Here is a 16,553-nt window from a genome sequence, read left to right on the forward strand (position 1 = left end):
TTTATGAGGGGTATTTCAAAACGGGTGAAAGTTTATGGGTCCTTAGTGAAGTTTTCCTAACAAAATATATTAACAAGTTGAACATATCACCATTCATTGAGCACAACACAAAAGGAGGAAAAAAAAAATAGGGTAAAAAGTTCACTTAACTCTCTAAAACTATCACCCTAATGACAATCTACCCCCTCAACTAATTACCACAATTTACCTCTCAAACTACCAAGACAATGACAATGTACCTTCCAATGCTAGCAAAATGAAAAAATTATCCCTATAGAATTTTCAATAAGACAAAACTACCTTTAAAATTTTGAAAAAAAAAAAAAAAATTAGTATTTTTGTTTTTATTTTAATAAGGATAATTTCGTAATTTTTTTAAAAAAAATTAGGGGTACATTGTCATTGTTTTAATAGTTTGGGCGGTAAATTATCACAATTGATAGTTTGGGTGGTAGATTGTCATCGAATGGTAGTTTGAGTGGGTTAAGTGAACTTAAAAAAAAAAAAAAAAAAAAAAGAAGCAAGCTTCTGGTGCCACGTCACTAGCTCGCTGTTGGAAAGTTGAAACCGTCGTGGAGCTGAATTGAGAATTGAGCGCTTTCGGTTCCCGCAACTTTCTTTTTCTTCTTCATCTTCTTCATCACACTCCCTCACTCTAATTCCATTTCCACTTTCAAGTCTGTTGGGAAACCCTAGCCATTGTTACACAAGCTGAATTTGAGAGAGAGATAGAAGGAGCAAGACAGAAATGGGGAACTTGATGAACAAGGAGCCTCCACCGCCAATGGTGCTCGTCCCACCTCTCTTCGATTTCCCGCCCCTCGCTGCTCGTACCAGGTTTCCCCTATCTCCCTCCGTTTTTCCATTCCTGGTTATACATTATAAACGTGTCTGCATCTATATCTGACCAATTGAATTCTGCATATAAAAAGTTTTCAGTTTAGAGTTCCTTTTATAACAATGTCTCATCACTTCATTGTATGCTTAAATTTAATTAGCACTAGTTTAGCTGCAGTCAATTCTAGAATTTGGACTTTGAATGATTCACCTGCAAGGAAGTTCTGGTTATGTTAATTTGAGCAATCTATAATGAATCAATTCATGCTTAATAATTTGGAATATCAGGTCTTAATTTTGCAGGTTTATTGTTAATTTGTTACCATTTGGTTTACATGAAGTGGCTGTTAAAAGCCCTTTGTATGAACAAGGTGTTGGGTGCATTTTCTAATATTGGGGTTTGATCCCTAAAGGGAGTGAGATTTTCGCGTCTTGTATAACTTGTTGGGAAGTTGGAATAACTTTTAATGAGGCTTCTATGACATGATGCAGGATGTTGGAGTCGTCATATAACTTCTTGTTTGGGAAGCTTGCTTTGAAATGCCTTTTTGAGGACTATTTTGAAGAAGCAAGGCATTTTAGCGCAAGAATTATGCTTAAGCCAATTGATGACCCTAATGTGGATTTGGTTGCTACAGTATCCATGGAAATTCTGACTTTCACTGAATTTGTCTAGTTGTTGTGCGAGATTGGTTCTTTTGCTGTTGTTTTATATTAAATCCTCTTGTTGAAATGTGAATTTTGAGGAATAAAGCAAGGAGAATATATTTTCTTTCCCTTAATTTGATTAGGTTTCAGGTCCGCTTGATCATAAGCCTGAGGAGAAGATTGTAGGAAACGCTCTGTTTCGCTGGCAAAGGTATCGTAGAATGTGTTTACTGGTTCATCACGTCTTCTTTGTTCCCAACACATTCTATGCTAATTCTGTTATTAAACAATACTTTAATGCTTCTTTATATGAACAGTGATATTGATGATCCTCATACGTTCGTGGACCTTTTTGTATCAAACTCTGACCCGTAAGGAACATTTATCTGAAGTAAATAATTTTACTTTCTAAATAAGGTCATCTCTCCCCCCTGGCCAGTTTTCCCCTATTCAAGCTGTAATTCTTTAAATGCTACTGTACATGCTGTCACTTCAGGATTTTACAGATGAGGTCAAGTGCGTACCATCCTAAATATGGATTTGGAGCATTTGGCATTTTTCCATTATTACTGAAGAAAAGGTGGGTTCATATCAGTAAACCCATTCATATGGCATCTTCAGCTAGCTGGTAGTTACAAAGATCAGATGCATTTTATTGACAAAACTAAATATTCCTGCAGAGTGTCTTCCGAAGATTATGGTGTTATGGGATTGAGATATGGGTCGGGAAATTTATCATTTGGAGCCACGCTTATGCCTTTTTCCCGTATGTGACCTCAAATTTAGGACAATGAATTTCCTCTGGTTCCTTAGAATATAATTCTGCCATATTTATAAAAAAAAATTTAAAAAAATTTAAAAAAATTTTAAAAAAGAGAGAAAGAGAGAAAGAGAGAATATAATTCTGCCGTAATTACTATTTTGATAACCTATGAGGGTTATTCTTAAAAAATATATACTGATGGGTTTGTACAGTATAACACTTGGTATTAAATTTTTTCCCCATTTCTTGTTCAATAACTTCAATTTGTTTAATACAAGATGTTAGAATTTTAATCAATTGTTTTGAAGCTTAAATATTTGTTAGTTCTTAGAGGATTGGAGGGAATGGAGGGCCCTTTTTCCCCCTTACAAGAAACTCCTTCAAAAGTGGTAATAGGCCTCAAAAAGTCTTTGCATATATTGCAAGGACCTCATTAAGATAATAAATTATTCATTTTGCCCCTTCACCCTCCTTCTTCCCAATTAAGATTGAAAAGGAAAAAAGGAAAGTAGAAATATCCGGTCAACCCTTGCGAGTCTACATTTGAAAATCGAGATAAAAATTCTTCTGTTTTCCATGTTTGCCTCATTTAACTTTTTGTTTGTAACTTTGGAAATCTCATCTTTACACTCCCCACCCAAATATATTGGATACGAGATGAAAACTTCTGAATGTACTCATCATACTTTGCAGTGAAAGATAAATTCCCAAGAAATGCATGGTTCATAAGCAAGATGGGAAGACTAACTGCTGGGGTGCAATACGAGCCACAGTGTAAGCTTTACTCAATGAAATCAGTTTTGCAAAATTCCAAGTTCAGTTTATTCAAATTTTTATGTCAATTCGTTAAACCATTAGATAAGTTCGAGAATCTTTTTCTTTGGCCTAGAATGAAGTTTTGTCTTCTCACAGGTTTTCTGTTGTAATTATATATTTTTATTTAGCGTTGGATATCTCTTTAATATGTTCACTTGGGAGTGTCAAACTCGAGCTTTTTTTATGGACAAACCATGAAAGAAATACCATTCACCAATGGGAATGCTTTACATAAATGTTTCCATTAACCTATGGGTTGAATATGATTATATTGTTGATTTCATTATTACTTTTCATAATTCTTTCAAATATGCCATGTTCCATATCTGTAAATTGTAATATGAACACAATATCATGTGTGATTGGAATTTGAGCAAGATTGTAATTGATTTTTATTGTTTACCTTGTTGATGATGTTTGTTTTTAGATGAAAACAAAGACGGTGCAAAATATAAACATTTAATGAATTGGAGTTGTGCAATTGGCTATGGAGTAGGATCTGGCAGCCCCTTGAGCCCATCTTTCAATTTTGGTCTTGAACTTGCCAAAAGCTCTCAGGTTATTTTTCAGATAGTTCAATTTATTTTTGAATTTTCTCCAAAATCTCACTCTCTCTCTCTCTCTCGCTCTCTCTACTAAATAATGGCTTCCTTAGTATTGCAACTGGTTTCAATATCTTGGCTATAAATGAGACAGTTGAAGCATTCACATAATCTAAAACTGAGAAGAAGATGGGATACTTGAGATTGTTTGAGCACTGTGAGCTTGTCTTCAACCTCTACATGAAATGTGATCAAGAAAGAAGCTGACTTATTTGTCTTTGTGAAAGTATGTATCCCACGGGTACTTCAAAACTTCTTACACTTGCAAATAGCTCTATGTTTCCAGAATTCCTGGACTCCTTGGCATTGTTCTCTGTCAGAATGTCATTTAAAAGAGAAGTAATTATGTTGCTTTTGTGCCCATGTTCCCCTGATGCCCACATTTGATAAATTTTACTTAAAAATGGAAAAGCAAGATAGAATTAGCCTCTGTGTATATCTTGTTTTAACTGTTTAATTGGTTAATGAATCTATGTTGGATTTAAGATGACATTCTGGTAAAAGGTTTAGTGTATGATTCCTGAATGTCCTTTATGGGAAAAATGGTTTGGGATTCAACCTAATCTAAGTAGATATATGAACAACTTTTTATCATGTTTTGCTCCACCAGTCTAATTCATGTGGCCATCTAAAAAGTAAAATATACGGGTTAACATGTGACTGGAGGCAGGGTAGGGATCTGCTGCCATTCATTTGGATATATAAAATGCTAAAAATCACCAGTCAACATGTGATTGGAGGGAGGGTATCGATCTGCCACCCCAACTCAATGTGCTCATGAGAGGAATTTATATTACAACTGTGGCCCAGTCTCTGCATAATACAACAGTATAGGAACTTGAGGAAGAATATATCACCACAACAATACAATTTTTATCTTGGGGTCAATGTGCTAACGATGGTTCCCCTTTTGATATATATTTTTTTTGTTGTTGAATGGATCCCCTTTTGATATATTCCACAATGGAATTAGTTTTGGGTCAACCTCCTACAAAGTAATTCCCTTGATGCCTCCCAAGCTTCATGGAATTAAGTGCATCTATGCTTGATTTTATTTCAGATACGTGACTTGTAAAGTTCTGTGCTTCTTCACTTTACAAGTCATACATCAGAAATAAAATCGAGCATAGATGCACTTCTTCATTTGGGCCATTTACTTATTAACAAAAAAAAATGTTATGTGCTTCTTCACTGAAATTTGCATACTGATACAACGTGCAGTTCATTGCCTCATTCTATCAACACGTGGTTGTCCAAAGACGGGTATGTGTCTGGTTTTTTGTTTTCCTTTTTCATGTCTTCTGCATGGCTTTTTTGTTTTTTGTTTTTGTTTTTTTAATGTTTTACCTTTGTCTCATTGCAACGTATGACATAGACTATGCAATCTCATTGATATTGTATAACCATTATGTGTCTGTGCGTTTTTATATGTTTTTCCAATGTCTCATTGCAACGTATGCATAGACTATGGAATCTCATTGATTTTGTATTAGCCCTAATGTGTGTGTGTTATTGAGCTACATGATGGTTGCCGTTTAGTATATATTTGGTTGGTTAGTTGTCATAAAACTTATGCTGAACAATGCTGCAATTGTAACCACTAACTAGTAAACATGGTTGGTAGCTGGGCACCTACATGATCCATTCAGCTTACTTTGCAAGGCTCAAACCTAGGATAAACGGTAATTGTATCATATTCTCTTGTAGACTTCAGAATGGTGACTAGTTGGTAGAAAAGGATTTGAATAGTCAATTGAGCCCTCACAGTTATTTGATATGGAATATGATGCCTATTAGCTTGAGGAAGTGCTTACATTGTGCTAGTTAAATTTGGGAAACTTGTCTTTTATTACAGAACCTAATTCCAAATTGTACTCCTAAACATTCCATCAAGAAAGAACTGAGAGTATCATTTTTCTTCGTCTTATATTTTCTCCTCTTGCTATTTTCTTTCTCCTGTTATGTGATGTGGTGCTTTATTAGTTGCTTCCTTTTAGTAATCAAAGATGTTGTTTTGACAAAAGTTTGAACTGCTTCAACTAAACAGGTCAAGAACCCCCTTGAAGAAGATGAAATCGTTGGAATTACAAATTATATTGACTTTGGCTTTGAGTTACAGACAAGGTATTCTAAGTAATAGAACTGATTTTAACCAGTGTGGTGATATCTGATTTTATTATGGTTCTGTTTTAAAGAGTTGATGATGCCAATACATCAAACAACCCCGAGTCCACTTTTCAAGTGGCTGCATCCTGGCAAGCCAATAAAAACTTCTTGCTAAAGGTAGCAGTTCTGGTGCCATCTTGTGTTTCGCCACTACAGATCATTATCAGGTTTAAAAAAGATTAACTTCATGTTTGCAGGGAAAGATGGGACCTCTAAGCTCATCAATATCATTGGCATTCAAGTCATGGTGGAAACCTTCTTTCACTTTCAACATTTCAGGTGCCTATAGTTGGTTGATTGTGTCATGGATTGACTTGAAAGTTTCTTTCTATAGTGGAAATTAAAACATGTGTCATCAGTATGAAATTTATCTGTGAAGGATACATGATGTCACACTGTCACCCCTAATATATAATAATAGTCCTTTTTTTTTTTTTGTGAAGATGATGTAAATAATATTTATAACATAGTGACATTCTCTAAATTCCATCTTATGTCCTGGCACCTGATAAGTTAATTAGAAAATGATGACATTTGAAACTTATCTAGCCTTGTGCTCCTAAATCAACTTAGAATTGGGCCAGTTGACATAGAAAGATAGATTTGCTTTTATTATTTGGTTCTTGGTTTCAAGTAGAGAAGATGCATCATTAAATTGTTGATGGGTTCCAATTACTAAATCAGTAAATCCCATTATTTTGCAGCTACTAGAGATCGTATTTTTGGAAAGACAGCCTGTGGATTTGGCATTCGTGTTGAGAATCTTAGAGAAGCCAGGTTTCATATGTTTGTTTGCTTTAACTTCTTTGCTCAATCAAAGATTATTGTTTTGTAATTTGCTTGTGGGTCAGGGTCGGTGGCTTCTAGCCCTGCAAGCTTGAGTCTTATGGGTGTTATTCTATACCAGGAAATGAGAACTTTTACCTCCAAAGTTAGTGAAATTTGACATGTTACCAAATTTGCTTGAGCTCAAGCTCATGCGGTCACCGGCCCATGTGTTTTTACCTCGAGTTTTTTTCAGTTGATTGTGTGGGCAAGTATAATGTATCATTTACCTCATTCGCAGTTATCAAAGAGCTGATCCAAATTTTGTAATGCTTACACCCAACAAGGAGCACCTAGCTGAGGGTATCGTTTGGAAAATTGGGAAGCGACCTATGCTACAATCAGACGTCAATGCTGGAAATTTTGACGGCTTGCCTAGAGAATTGAGACCTTTTGACAAAATTTTGTAATTTCTCCTTTTGGTCCCCTCCCCACCAATTGTTGGTCGTTGGAAATTTTAGGAGTGGATCACTGAATAGGTAATCATTCTAGGATGATGAGTTTGAATATTTTTTGTCTTGGATTCGTTAGTCTTGTGAAAAAATGCTGAGCTTTGGTCGAGGGACCACTACGATACAGGGTTGAACAAATTTTACTTGATATTTTCTTGATTGTATCTACTGTTTTTGTAATGGTTAGGGTGTGAATATGTGATGGTGAACTGAATTGTGATAAGCATAAGATTAGATGGTTCTCCATGATTCATCGGGTCACTTGCGTGCATTGTGCTGTTAAATATGTTAACCTTTTATAATTTGTTTATAACTTGTTGATGCATGTCAGTATAATTGGAGTGTTAACTTTTTGTTAGTAATAAATGTGACTCTAATCACATGTTAACATGTGTAAGCAAATTGTAAAAAATTATAAAAAATTCTTAGTCTATAATATGAATTAGGCACACAATTCATTTATCAGAATGACCAAGAAAAAATATTTTCAGTATTAACTTTCTTTCCTCATTAATGATTACTATTCGTTTTTAGTAAATGGTTCGAGGTAGGGGACTAGGCCCAACAAATAAACAAAATTCAAACAGATTGCAAAATGGGCCAAAGTCCAGCTCAGCTTATTTAAACGTGCCGATTTCTCCTTTACCCGCGTATTTAAGCCCTTCTTCACCTTCTTCTTCCCACAAAATCAAGTCTAATCCGAATTTTTGCAAAGCTCTTCTTCTCCAGAACTTTACCCTTCCTTCATCGGTCATGACTATTCACAAATACTCCTATGATAATTAAATGTACGAGTTTTGGCTTCGTGACAAATATAAAAAGCTTTTATCTCATATTTTCATTCATCGTGTCCATGTCAAATCAATAAAAAGTGTATTATACGTATCCAAATTTTCGTTAACGTAATGCCAAACAAATATAAAAAATACTAATAATAATAATAATAATAATAATAAACACAAGAGGTGGAGATTCATCCCACCACTACCCTTCATCCGATGAGAGAGGGAGGCCGTGAAGGGTGGCTCCTCAACCCTTACCTCTATAAGGCTTGAGATTCATCCCATCTATCTTCTTCCATAATAAAATTGAAATAAAATTTTCTAATTCAATTAATAAAACTGTACGTGTTTTTGGAGCATATAAAAAGTATATATTTTTTAATAAATCTATTAAAAAATCACGTAATTCTTACCTACTAATTAAGAAATTACATGTTTTCACATGCATAAGTATGACTCGTCAAAAGAGTATCCGTCCATATATAATTCGTCAAGTGGGAGGTGGCCCCAACATCACTCCCTCCACAGAAGAAAAGAAGAGCTTTTAGATTGAGGAATCCAATTTGTTCTCTCATTCAATTGTCCGTGCTGGAAATCGTTTGCAAGAATCCCAAGCAGAAGGGGCCTGCATCTTTCTTTCTTTTTTGCTTCAATTATTCCAAGAAGGCTCCAAGAAATTGATCCTCTAGTATGCCATAATATGCAATCAAACAAAATATGCACAATTAAGTAATTATTTATATTTATTTTAAGCAAAATGGAGAAGATTCTGGTATATTTTAAACACAGTATCATGTCATTTAAATGGTGTGATAATATATACACCATTAAATATGTGAATCATCATGTCATAATTGTCGGGTTTTGGTAATTTTAGTTTTGATGTGGCGGTTCTTACTAATTATTGAATTAGTCATTGTTAAAAAGAAATCAAATATTAGTTGAAACTAATACATCGGCATTATATAACAATTATAAGATAAAAAAGGTGATTCTTTAGCCTTTTTTTAAAAAAAAAGGAAAAGAAAAGGAAAGAAAAAGAGAGATTATGAGGCAAGTCTTTCTCCAATAAAACAAGAAAACGAAAAGTATAAGTTAATCTAGGTGAAGCAAATGCCGTCATTCTTGTGATGCACCTCCCATTTTGGAAGTACTTCTATCATCTTTGAAGATGATTCTCTTACTATCATTCTCGCCGTCAACTCCTCTTATGTAGCCTTTGAATTGGGCCTCCCATCTTAGTCAATATAAGACAGCAACTTCTCTATTTTTAGAATTGGACTGCATTGGAGACATCAAGATGTGCAAATTACTATGCACAACAAGTTAACAAATGGATTGCTTCGAACTGTGTGTTTGGAAACATTCTATTTTTAACGAATCCAAGATTTAGCACCCAAAGCATAAATGATTAATGTAGTGGCTATTCAAAATGGATCGGGCATATGATGTCTTCAATGTAGTTGGTTTAGTCAAGAAGGGAACCAAAATTTTTTTGTTAAGAGAGGTTAAAATATAATTATAGGGTCAAATTTAATTTCTTATTAATAGTGGGATGTTTTTGAGAGAGAATTAATTTGATAAAATGATTGAGATTTGAAACAATTTATTTAATAAAATATATTAACATGTTGAACATATCACTATTCATTGAGCATAACACACAAGGAGGAAAAAAAAAGGAGAGAAGGGAGCCGCTGGTGCCACGTCACTAGCTCGCTGTTGGAAAGTTGAAACCGACGTGGAGCTGAATTGAGAATTGAGCGCTTTCGGTTCCCGCAACTTTATTCTTCTTTTTCATCATCTTTTTCATCATCTTCATCACACTCCCTCACTCTAATTCCATTTCCACTTTCAAGTCTGTTGGGAAACCCTAGCCATTGTTACACAAGCTGAATTTGAGAGAGGGAGATAGAGGGAGCAAGACAGAAATGGGGAACTTGATGAACAAGGAGCCTCCACCGCCAATGGTGCTCGTCCCACCTCTCTTCGATTTCCCGCACCTCGCTGGTCGTACCAGGTTTTCCCTATCTCCCTCCGTTTTTCCATTCCTGCTTATACATCATAAACGTGTCTGTATCTGTATCTGACCAATTGAATTCTGCATATAAAAAGTTTTCAGTTTAGAGTTCCTTTTATCACAATGTCTCATCACTTCATTGTATGCTTAAATTTAATTAGCACTAGTTTAGCTGCAGTCAATTCTAGAATTTGGACTTTGAATGATTCACCTGCAAGGAAGTTCTGGTTATGTTAATTTGAGCAATCTATAATGAATCAATTCATGCTTAATAATTTGGAATATCAGGTCTTAATTTTGCAGGTTTATTGTTAATTTGTTACCATTTGGTTTACATGAAGTGGCTGTTAAAAGCCCTTTGTATGAACAAGGTGTTGGGTGCATTTTCTAATATTGGGGTTTGATCCCTAAAGGGAGTGAGATTTTCGCGTCTTGTATAACTTGTTGGGAAGTTGGAATAACTTTTAATGAGGCTTCTATGACATGATGCAGGATGTTGGAGTCGTCATATAACTTCTTGTTTGGGAAGCTTGCTTTGAAATGCCTTTTTGAGGACTATTTTGAAGAAGCAACGCATTTTAGCGCAAGAATTATGCATAAGCCAATTGATGACCCTAATATGGATTTGGTTGCTACAGTATCCATGGAACATGGAAATTCTGACTTTAACTAAATTTGTCTAGTTGTTGTGCGAGATTGGTTCTTTTGCTGTTGTTTTATATTAAATCCTCTTGTTGAAATGTGAATTTTGAGGAATAAAGCAAGGAGAACATATTTTCTTTCCCTTAATTTGATTAGGTTTCAGGTCCACTTGATCATAAGCCTGCGGAGAATATTGTAGGAAACGCTCTGTTTCGCTGGCGAAGGTATCGTAGAAAGTGTTTACTGGTTCATCACGTCTTCTTTGTTCCCAACACATTGTATGCTAATTCTGTTATTAAACAATACTTTAATGCTTCTTTATATGAACAGTGATATTGATGATCCTCATACGTTCGTGGACCTTTTTGTATCAAACTCTGACCCGTAAGGAACATTTATCTGAAGTAAATAATTTTACTTTCTAAATAAGGTCATCTCTCCCCCCTGGCCGGTTTTCCCCTATTCAAGCTGTAATTCTTTAAATGCTACTGTGCATGCTGTCACTTCAGGATTTTACAGATGAGGTCAAGTGCGTACCATCCTAAATATGGAATTGGAGCATTTGGCATTTTTCCATTATTACTGAAGAAAAGGTGGGTTCATATCAGTAAACCCATTCATATGGCATCTTCAGCTAGCTGGTACTTACAAAGATCAGATGCATTTTATTGACAAAACTAAATATTCCTGCAGAGTGTCTTCCGAAGATTATGGTGTTATGGGATTGAGATATGGGTCGGGAAATTTATCATTTGGAGCCACGCTTATGCCTTTTTCCCGTATGTGACCTCAAATTTGGGACAATGAATTTCCTCCTTGCGTGGTTCCTTAGAATATAATTCTGCCATATTTATAAAAAAAAAAAAAAATTTAAAAAAATTAAAAAGAGAGAGAGAGAGAGAGAGAGAATATAATTCTGCCATAATTACTATTTTGATAACCTATGACGGTTATTCTTAACAAATATATACTGATGGGTTTGTACAGTATAACACTTGGTATTAAATTTTTTCCCCATTTCTTGTTCAATAACTTCAATTTGTTTAATACAAGATGTTAGAATTTTAATCAATTGTTGTGAAGCTTAAATATTTGTTAGCTCTTAGAGGATTGGAGGGAATGGAGGGCCCTTTTTCCCCCTTACAAGAAACTCCTTCAAAAGTGGTAATAGGCCTCAAAAAGTCTTCGCATATATTGCAAGGACCTCATTAAGATAATAAATTATTCATTTTGCCCCTTCACCCTCCTTCTTCCCAATTAAGATTGAAAAGGAAAAAAGGAAAGTAGAAATATCCGGTCAACCCTTGTGAGTCTACATTTGAAAATCGAGATAAAAATTCTTCTGTTTTCCATGTTTGCCTCATTTAACTTTTTGTTTGTAACTTTGGAAATCTCATCTTTACACTCCGCACCCAAATATATTGGATACGAGATGAAAACTTCTGAATGTACTCATCATACTTTGCAGTGAAAGATGAATTCCCAAGAAATGCATGGTTCATAAGCAAGATGGGAAGACTAACTGCTGGGGTGCAATACGAGCCGCAGTGTAAGCTTTACTCAATGAAATCAGTTTTGCAAAATTCCAAGTTCAGTTCATTCAAATTTTTATGTCAATTCATTAAACCATTAGATAAGTTCGAGAATCTTTTTCTTTGGCCTAGAATGAAGTTTTGTCTTCTCACAGGTTTTCTGTTGTAATTATACATTTTTATTTAGTGTTGGATATCTCTTTAATATGTTCACTTGGGAGTGTCAAACTCGAAAGAAATACCATTCACCAATGGGAATGCTTTACATAAATGTTTCCATTAACCTATGGGTTGAATACGATTATATTGTTGATTTCATTATTACTTTTCATAATTCTTTCAAATATGCCATGTTCCATATCTGTAAATTGTAATATGAACACAATATCATGTGTGATTGGAATTTGAGCAAGATCGTAATTGATTTTTATTGGTTACCTTGTTGATGATGTTTTTTTAGATGAAAACAAAGACGGTGCAAAATATAAAAATTTAATGAATTGGAGTTGTGCAATTGGCTATGGAGTAGGATCAGGCAGCCCCTTGAGCCCATCTTTCAATTTTCGTCTTGAACTTGCTAAAAGCTCTCAGGTTATTTTTCAGATAGTTCAATTTATTTTTGAATTTTGTCCAAAATCTCACACCACTCTCTCTCTCTCTCTCTCTCTCTCTCTCTCTCTCTCTCATTCTTAGTATTGCAACTAGGTTCAATATCTTGGCTATAAATGAGAGAGTTGAAGCATTCACATAATCTAAAACTGAGAAGAAGATGGGATACTTGAGATTGTTTGAGCACTGTGAGCTTGTCTTTGGCCTCTACATGAAATGTGATCAAGAAAGAAGCTGACTTATTTGTCTTTGTGAAAGTATGTATCCCACGGGTACTTCACAACTTCTTACACTTGCAAATTGCTCTAGGTTTCCAGAATTCCTGGACTCCTTGGCATTGTTCTCTGTCAGAATGTCATTTAAAAGAGAAGTAATTATGTTGCTTTTGTGCCTATGTTCCCCTGATGCCCACATTTGATAAATTTTACTTAAAAATGGAAAAGCAAGATAGAATTAGCCTCTTTGTATATCTTGTTTTTACTGTTTAATTGGTTAATGAATCTATGTTGGATTTAAGATGACATTCTGGTAAAAGGTTTAGTGTATGATTCCTGAATGTCCTTTATGGGAAAAATGGTTTGGGATTCAACCTAATCTAAGTAGATATATGAACAACTTTTTATCATGTTTTGCTCCACCTGTCTAATTCATGTGGCCATCTAAAAAGTAAAATATACGGGTTAACATGTGACTGGAGGCAGGGTATGGATCTGCTGCCATTCATTTGGATATATAAAATGCTAAAAATCACCAGTCAACATGTGATTGGAGGGAGGGTATCGATCTGCCACCCCAACTCAATGTGCACATGAGAGGAATTTATATTACAACTGTGGCTCAGTCTCTGCATAATACAACATTATAGGAACTTGAGGAAGAATATATCAACACAACAATACAATTTTTATCTTGGGGTCAATGTGCTAACGATGGTTCCCCTTTTGATATATATTTCTTGTTGTTGAATGGATCCCCTTTTGATATATTCCACAATGGAATTAGTTTTGGGTCAACCTCCTGCAAAGTACATATTCAACATAATTCTCTTGATGCCTCCCTAAGCTTCATGGAATTAAGTGCATCTATGCTTGATTTTATTTCAGATGTGTGACTTGTAAAGTTCTGTGCTTCTTCACTTTACAAGTCATGCATCAGAAATAAAATTGAGCATAGATGCACTTCTTCATTGGGGTCATTTACTTATTAACAAAAAAAAATGTTATGTGCTTCTTCACTGAAATTTGCATACTGATACAACCTGCAGTTCATTGCCTCATTCTATCAACACGTGGTTGTCCAAAGACGGGTATGTGTCTGGTTTTTTGTTTTCCTTTTTCATGTCTTCTGCATGGCTTTTTTGTTTTTTTAATGTTTTACCTATGTCTCATTGCAATGTATGACATAGACTATGCAATCTCATTGATATTGTATAACCATTATGTGTCTGTGTGTTTTTATATGTTTTTCCAATGTCTCATTGCAGCGTATGCCATAGACTATGGAATCTCATTGATCTTGTATTAACCCTAATGTGTGTGTGTTATTGAGCTACATGATGGTTGCCGTTTAGTATATATTTGGTTGGTTAGTTGTCATAAAACTTATGCTGAACAATGCTGCAATTGTAACCACTAACTAGTAAACATGGTTGGTAGCTGGGCACCTACATGATCCATTCAGCTTACTTTGCAAGGCTCAAACCTATGATAAATGGTAATTGTATCATATTCTCTTGTAGACTTCAGGATGGTGACTAGTTGGTAGAAAAGGATTTGAATAGCCAATTGAGCCCTCACAGTTACTTGATATGGAATATGGTGCCTATTAGCTTGAGGAAGTGCTTACATTGTGCTAGTTAAATGTGGGAAACTTGTCTTTTATTACAGAACCTAATTCCAAATTGTACTCCTAAACATTCCATCAAGAAAGAACTGAGAGTATCATTTTTCTTTTTCTTATATTTTTTCCTCTTGCTATTTTCTTACTCTTGTTATGTGATGTGGTACTTTATTAGTTGCTTCCTTTTAGTAATCAAAGATGTTGTTTTGACAAAAGTTTGAACTGCTTCAACTAAACAGGTCATGAACCCCCTTGATAAAGACGAAAAAGTTCGAATTACAAATTATATTGACTTTGGCTTTGAGCTACAGACAAGGTATTCTAAGTAATAGAACTGATTTTAACCAGTGTGGTGATATCTGATTTTATTATGGTTTTGTTTTAAAGAGTTGATGATGCCAATACATCAAACAACCCCGAGTCCACTTTTCTAGTGGCTGCATCCTGGCAAGCCAATAAAAACTTCTTGCTAAAGGTAGCAGTTCTGATGCCATCTTGTGTTTCGCCACTACAGATCATTATCATGTTTAAAAAAGATCAACTTCATGTTTGCAGGGAAAGATGGGACCTCTAAGCTCATCAATATCATTGGCATTCAAGCCATGGTGGAAACCTTCTTTCACTTTCGACATTTCAGGTGCCTATAGTTGGTTGATTGTGTCATGGATTGACTTGAAAGTTTCTTTCTATAGTTGAAATCAGAACATGTGTCATCAGTATCAAATTTATCTGTGAAGGATACATGATGTCACCCCTAATATATAATAATAGTCCTTTTTTTTTGTTAAGATGATGTAAATAATATTTATAGCATAGTGACATTTTCTAAATTCCATCTTATGTCCTGGCACCTGATAAGTTAATTAGAAATTGATGACATTTGAAACTTATCTAGGCTTGTGCTCCTAAATCAACTTAGAATTGGGCCAGTTGACATAGAAAGATAGATTTGCTTTTATTATTTGGTTCTTGGTTTCAAGTAGAGAAGATGCATCATTAAATTGTTGATGGGTTCCAATTACTAAATCAGTAAATCCCATTATTTTGCAGCTACCAGAGATCGTATTTTTGGAAAGACGGCCTGTGGATTTGGCATTCGTGTTGAGAATCTTAGAGAAGCCAGGTTTCATATGTTTGTTTGCTTTAACTTCTTTGCTCAATCAAAGATTATTGTTTTGTAATTCGCTTGTGGGTCATGGTCGGTGGCTTCTAGCCCTGCAAGCTTGAGTCTTATGGGTGTTATTCTATACCAGGAAATGAGAACTTTTACCTCCAAAGTTAGTGAAATTTGACATGTTACCAAATTTGCTTGAGCTCAAGCTCATGCGGTCACCGGCCCATGTTTTTTTACCTCGAGTTTTTTCAGTTTATTGTGTGGGCAAGTATAATGTATCATTTACCTCATTCGCAGTTATCAAAGAGCTGATCCAAATTTTGTAATGCTTACACCCAACAAGGAGCACCTAGCAGAGGGTATCGTTCGGAAAATTGGAAAGTCACATATGCTACAATCAGACGTCAATGCTGGAAATTTCGATGGCTTGCCAAGCGAATTGAGACCTTTTTACAAAATTTTGTAATTTCTCCTTTTGGTCCCCTCCCCACCAATTGTTGGTGGTCGGAAATTTTAGGAGTGGATCACTGAAGAGGTGATCATTCTAGGATGATGAGTTTGAGTATTTTCTTGTCTTGGATTCGTCAGTCTTGTGAAAAAATGCTGAGCTTTGGTCGAGGGACCACTACGACGATATAGGGTTGAACAAATTTTATTCGATCTTTTCTTGATTGTATCTACTCTTTTTGTAATGGTTATGGTTAGGGTGTGAATATGTGATGGTGAACTGAATTGTGGTAAGCATAAGATTAGATGGTTCTCCATGATTCATCGAGTCACTTGCGTGCGTTGTGCTGTTAAATATGCAAGTCTTTTATAATTTGTTTGTAACTTGTTGATGCATGTCAGTATAATTGTAGTGTTAACTTTTTGTTAGTAATAAATGTGACTCTAATCACATGTGAA

General features: G+C 35.1%; 2 protein-coding genes across 3 annotated transcripts; both read left to right on the forward strand.

Annotated features, from left to right (window-relative positions):
* The first annotated feature begins 561 nt into the window (after positions 1–561).
* On the forward strand, positions 562–7,358 carry LOC132180749 (uncharacterized). The gene is made up of 14 exons (XM_059593680.1): positions 562–837; positions 1,330–1,474; positions 1,629–1,696; positions 1,803–1,856; positions 1,982–2,065; positions 2,166–2,251; positions 2,942–3,022; positions 3,492–3,622; positions 4,888–4,929; positions 5,714–5,790; positions 5,862–5,949; positions 6,030–6,111; positions 6,537–6,609; positions 6,899–7,358. Exons 1-14 carry the CDS (start codon positions 749–751, stop codon positions 7,065–7,067), a joined length of 1,269 nt encoding a protein of 422 aa, XP_059449663.1. The 5' UTR covers positions 562–748; the 3' UTR covers positions 7,068–7,358.
* A 2,263-nt stretch (positions 7,359–9,621) lies between these two features.
* On the forward strand, positions 9,622–16,431 carry LOC132180751 (uncharacterized). Of its 2 annotated transcripts, none has more exons than XM_059593681.2 (14): positions 9,622–9,911; positions 10,404–10,548; positions 10,710–10,777; positions 10,884–10,937; positions 11,063–11,146; positions 11,247–11,332; positions 12,022–12,102; positions 12,546–12,676; positions 13,959–14,000; positions 14,773–14,849; positions 14,921–15,008; positions 15,089–15,170; positions 15,584–15,656; positions 15,945–16,431. In XM_059593681.2, exons 1-14 carry the CDS (start codon positions 9,823–9,825, stop codon positions 16,111–16,113), a joined length of 1,269 nt encoding a protein of 422 aa, XP_059449664.2. In that variant the 5' UTR covers positions 9,622–9,822; the 3' UTR covers positions 16,114–16,431. The 2 variants fall into 2 exon arrangements, with proteins under 2 accessions (XP_059449664.2, XP_059449665.2); XM_059593682.2 differs by having other exon boundaries at positions 15,070–15,170; positions 15,945–16,033.
* The last annotated feature ends 122 nt before the right edge of the window (positions 16,432–16,553 follow it).

This window comes from Corylus avellana, chromosome 5 (assembly GCF_965113065.1).
Source record: "Corylus avellana chromosome 5, dhCorAvel1.hap1.2, whole genome shotgun sequence".
NCBI lineage: Eukaryota > Viridiplantae > Streptophyta > Magnoliopsida > Fagales > Betulaceae > Corylus > Corylus avellana.

Bases quoted from the DNA above. Each gene is read 5' to 3' on its own strand.
- LOC132180749 (XM_059593680.1), top strand. From the start codon at position 749: ATGGGGAACTTGATGAACAAGGAGCCTCCACCGCCAATGGTGCTCGTC. The intron at 1,475-1,628 runs GTATCCATGGAA...TAATTTGATTAG, and splicing joins ATGTGGATTTGGTTGCTACA to GTTTCAGGTCCGCTTGATCA. The intron at 5,791-5,861 runs GTATTCTAAGTA...TCTGTTTTAAAG, and splicing joins GGCTTTGAGTTACAGACAAG to AGTTGATGATGCCAATACAT.
- LOC132180751 (XM_059593681.2), top strand. From the start codon at position 9,823: ATGGGGAACTTGATGAACAAGGAGCCTCCACCGCCAATGGTGCTCGTC. The intron at 12,677-13,958 runs GTTATTTTTCAG...TACAACCTGCAG, and splicing joins AACTTGCTAAAAGCTCTCAG to TTCATTGCCTCATTCTATCA. The intron at 14,001-14,772 runs GTATGTGTCTGG...TCAACTAAACAG, and splicing joins ACGTGGTTGTCCAAAGACGG to GTCATGAACCCCCTTGATAA.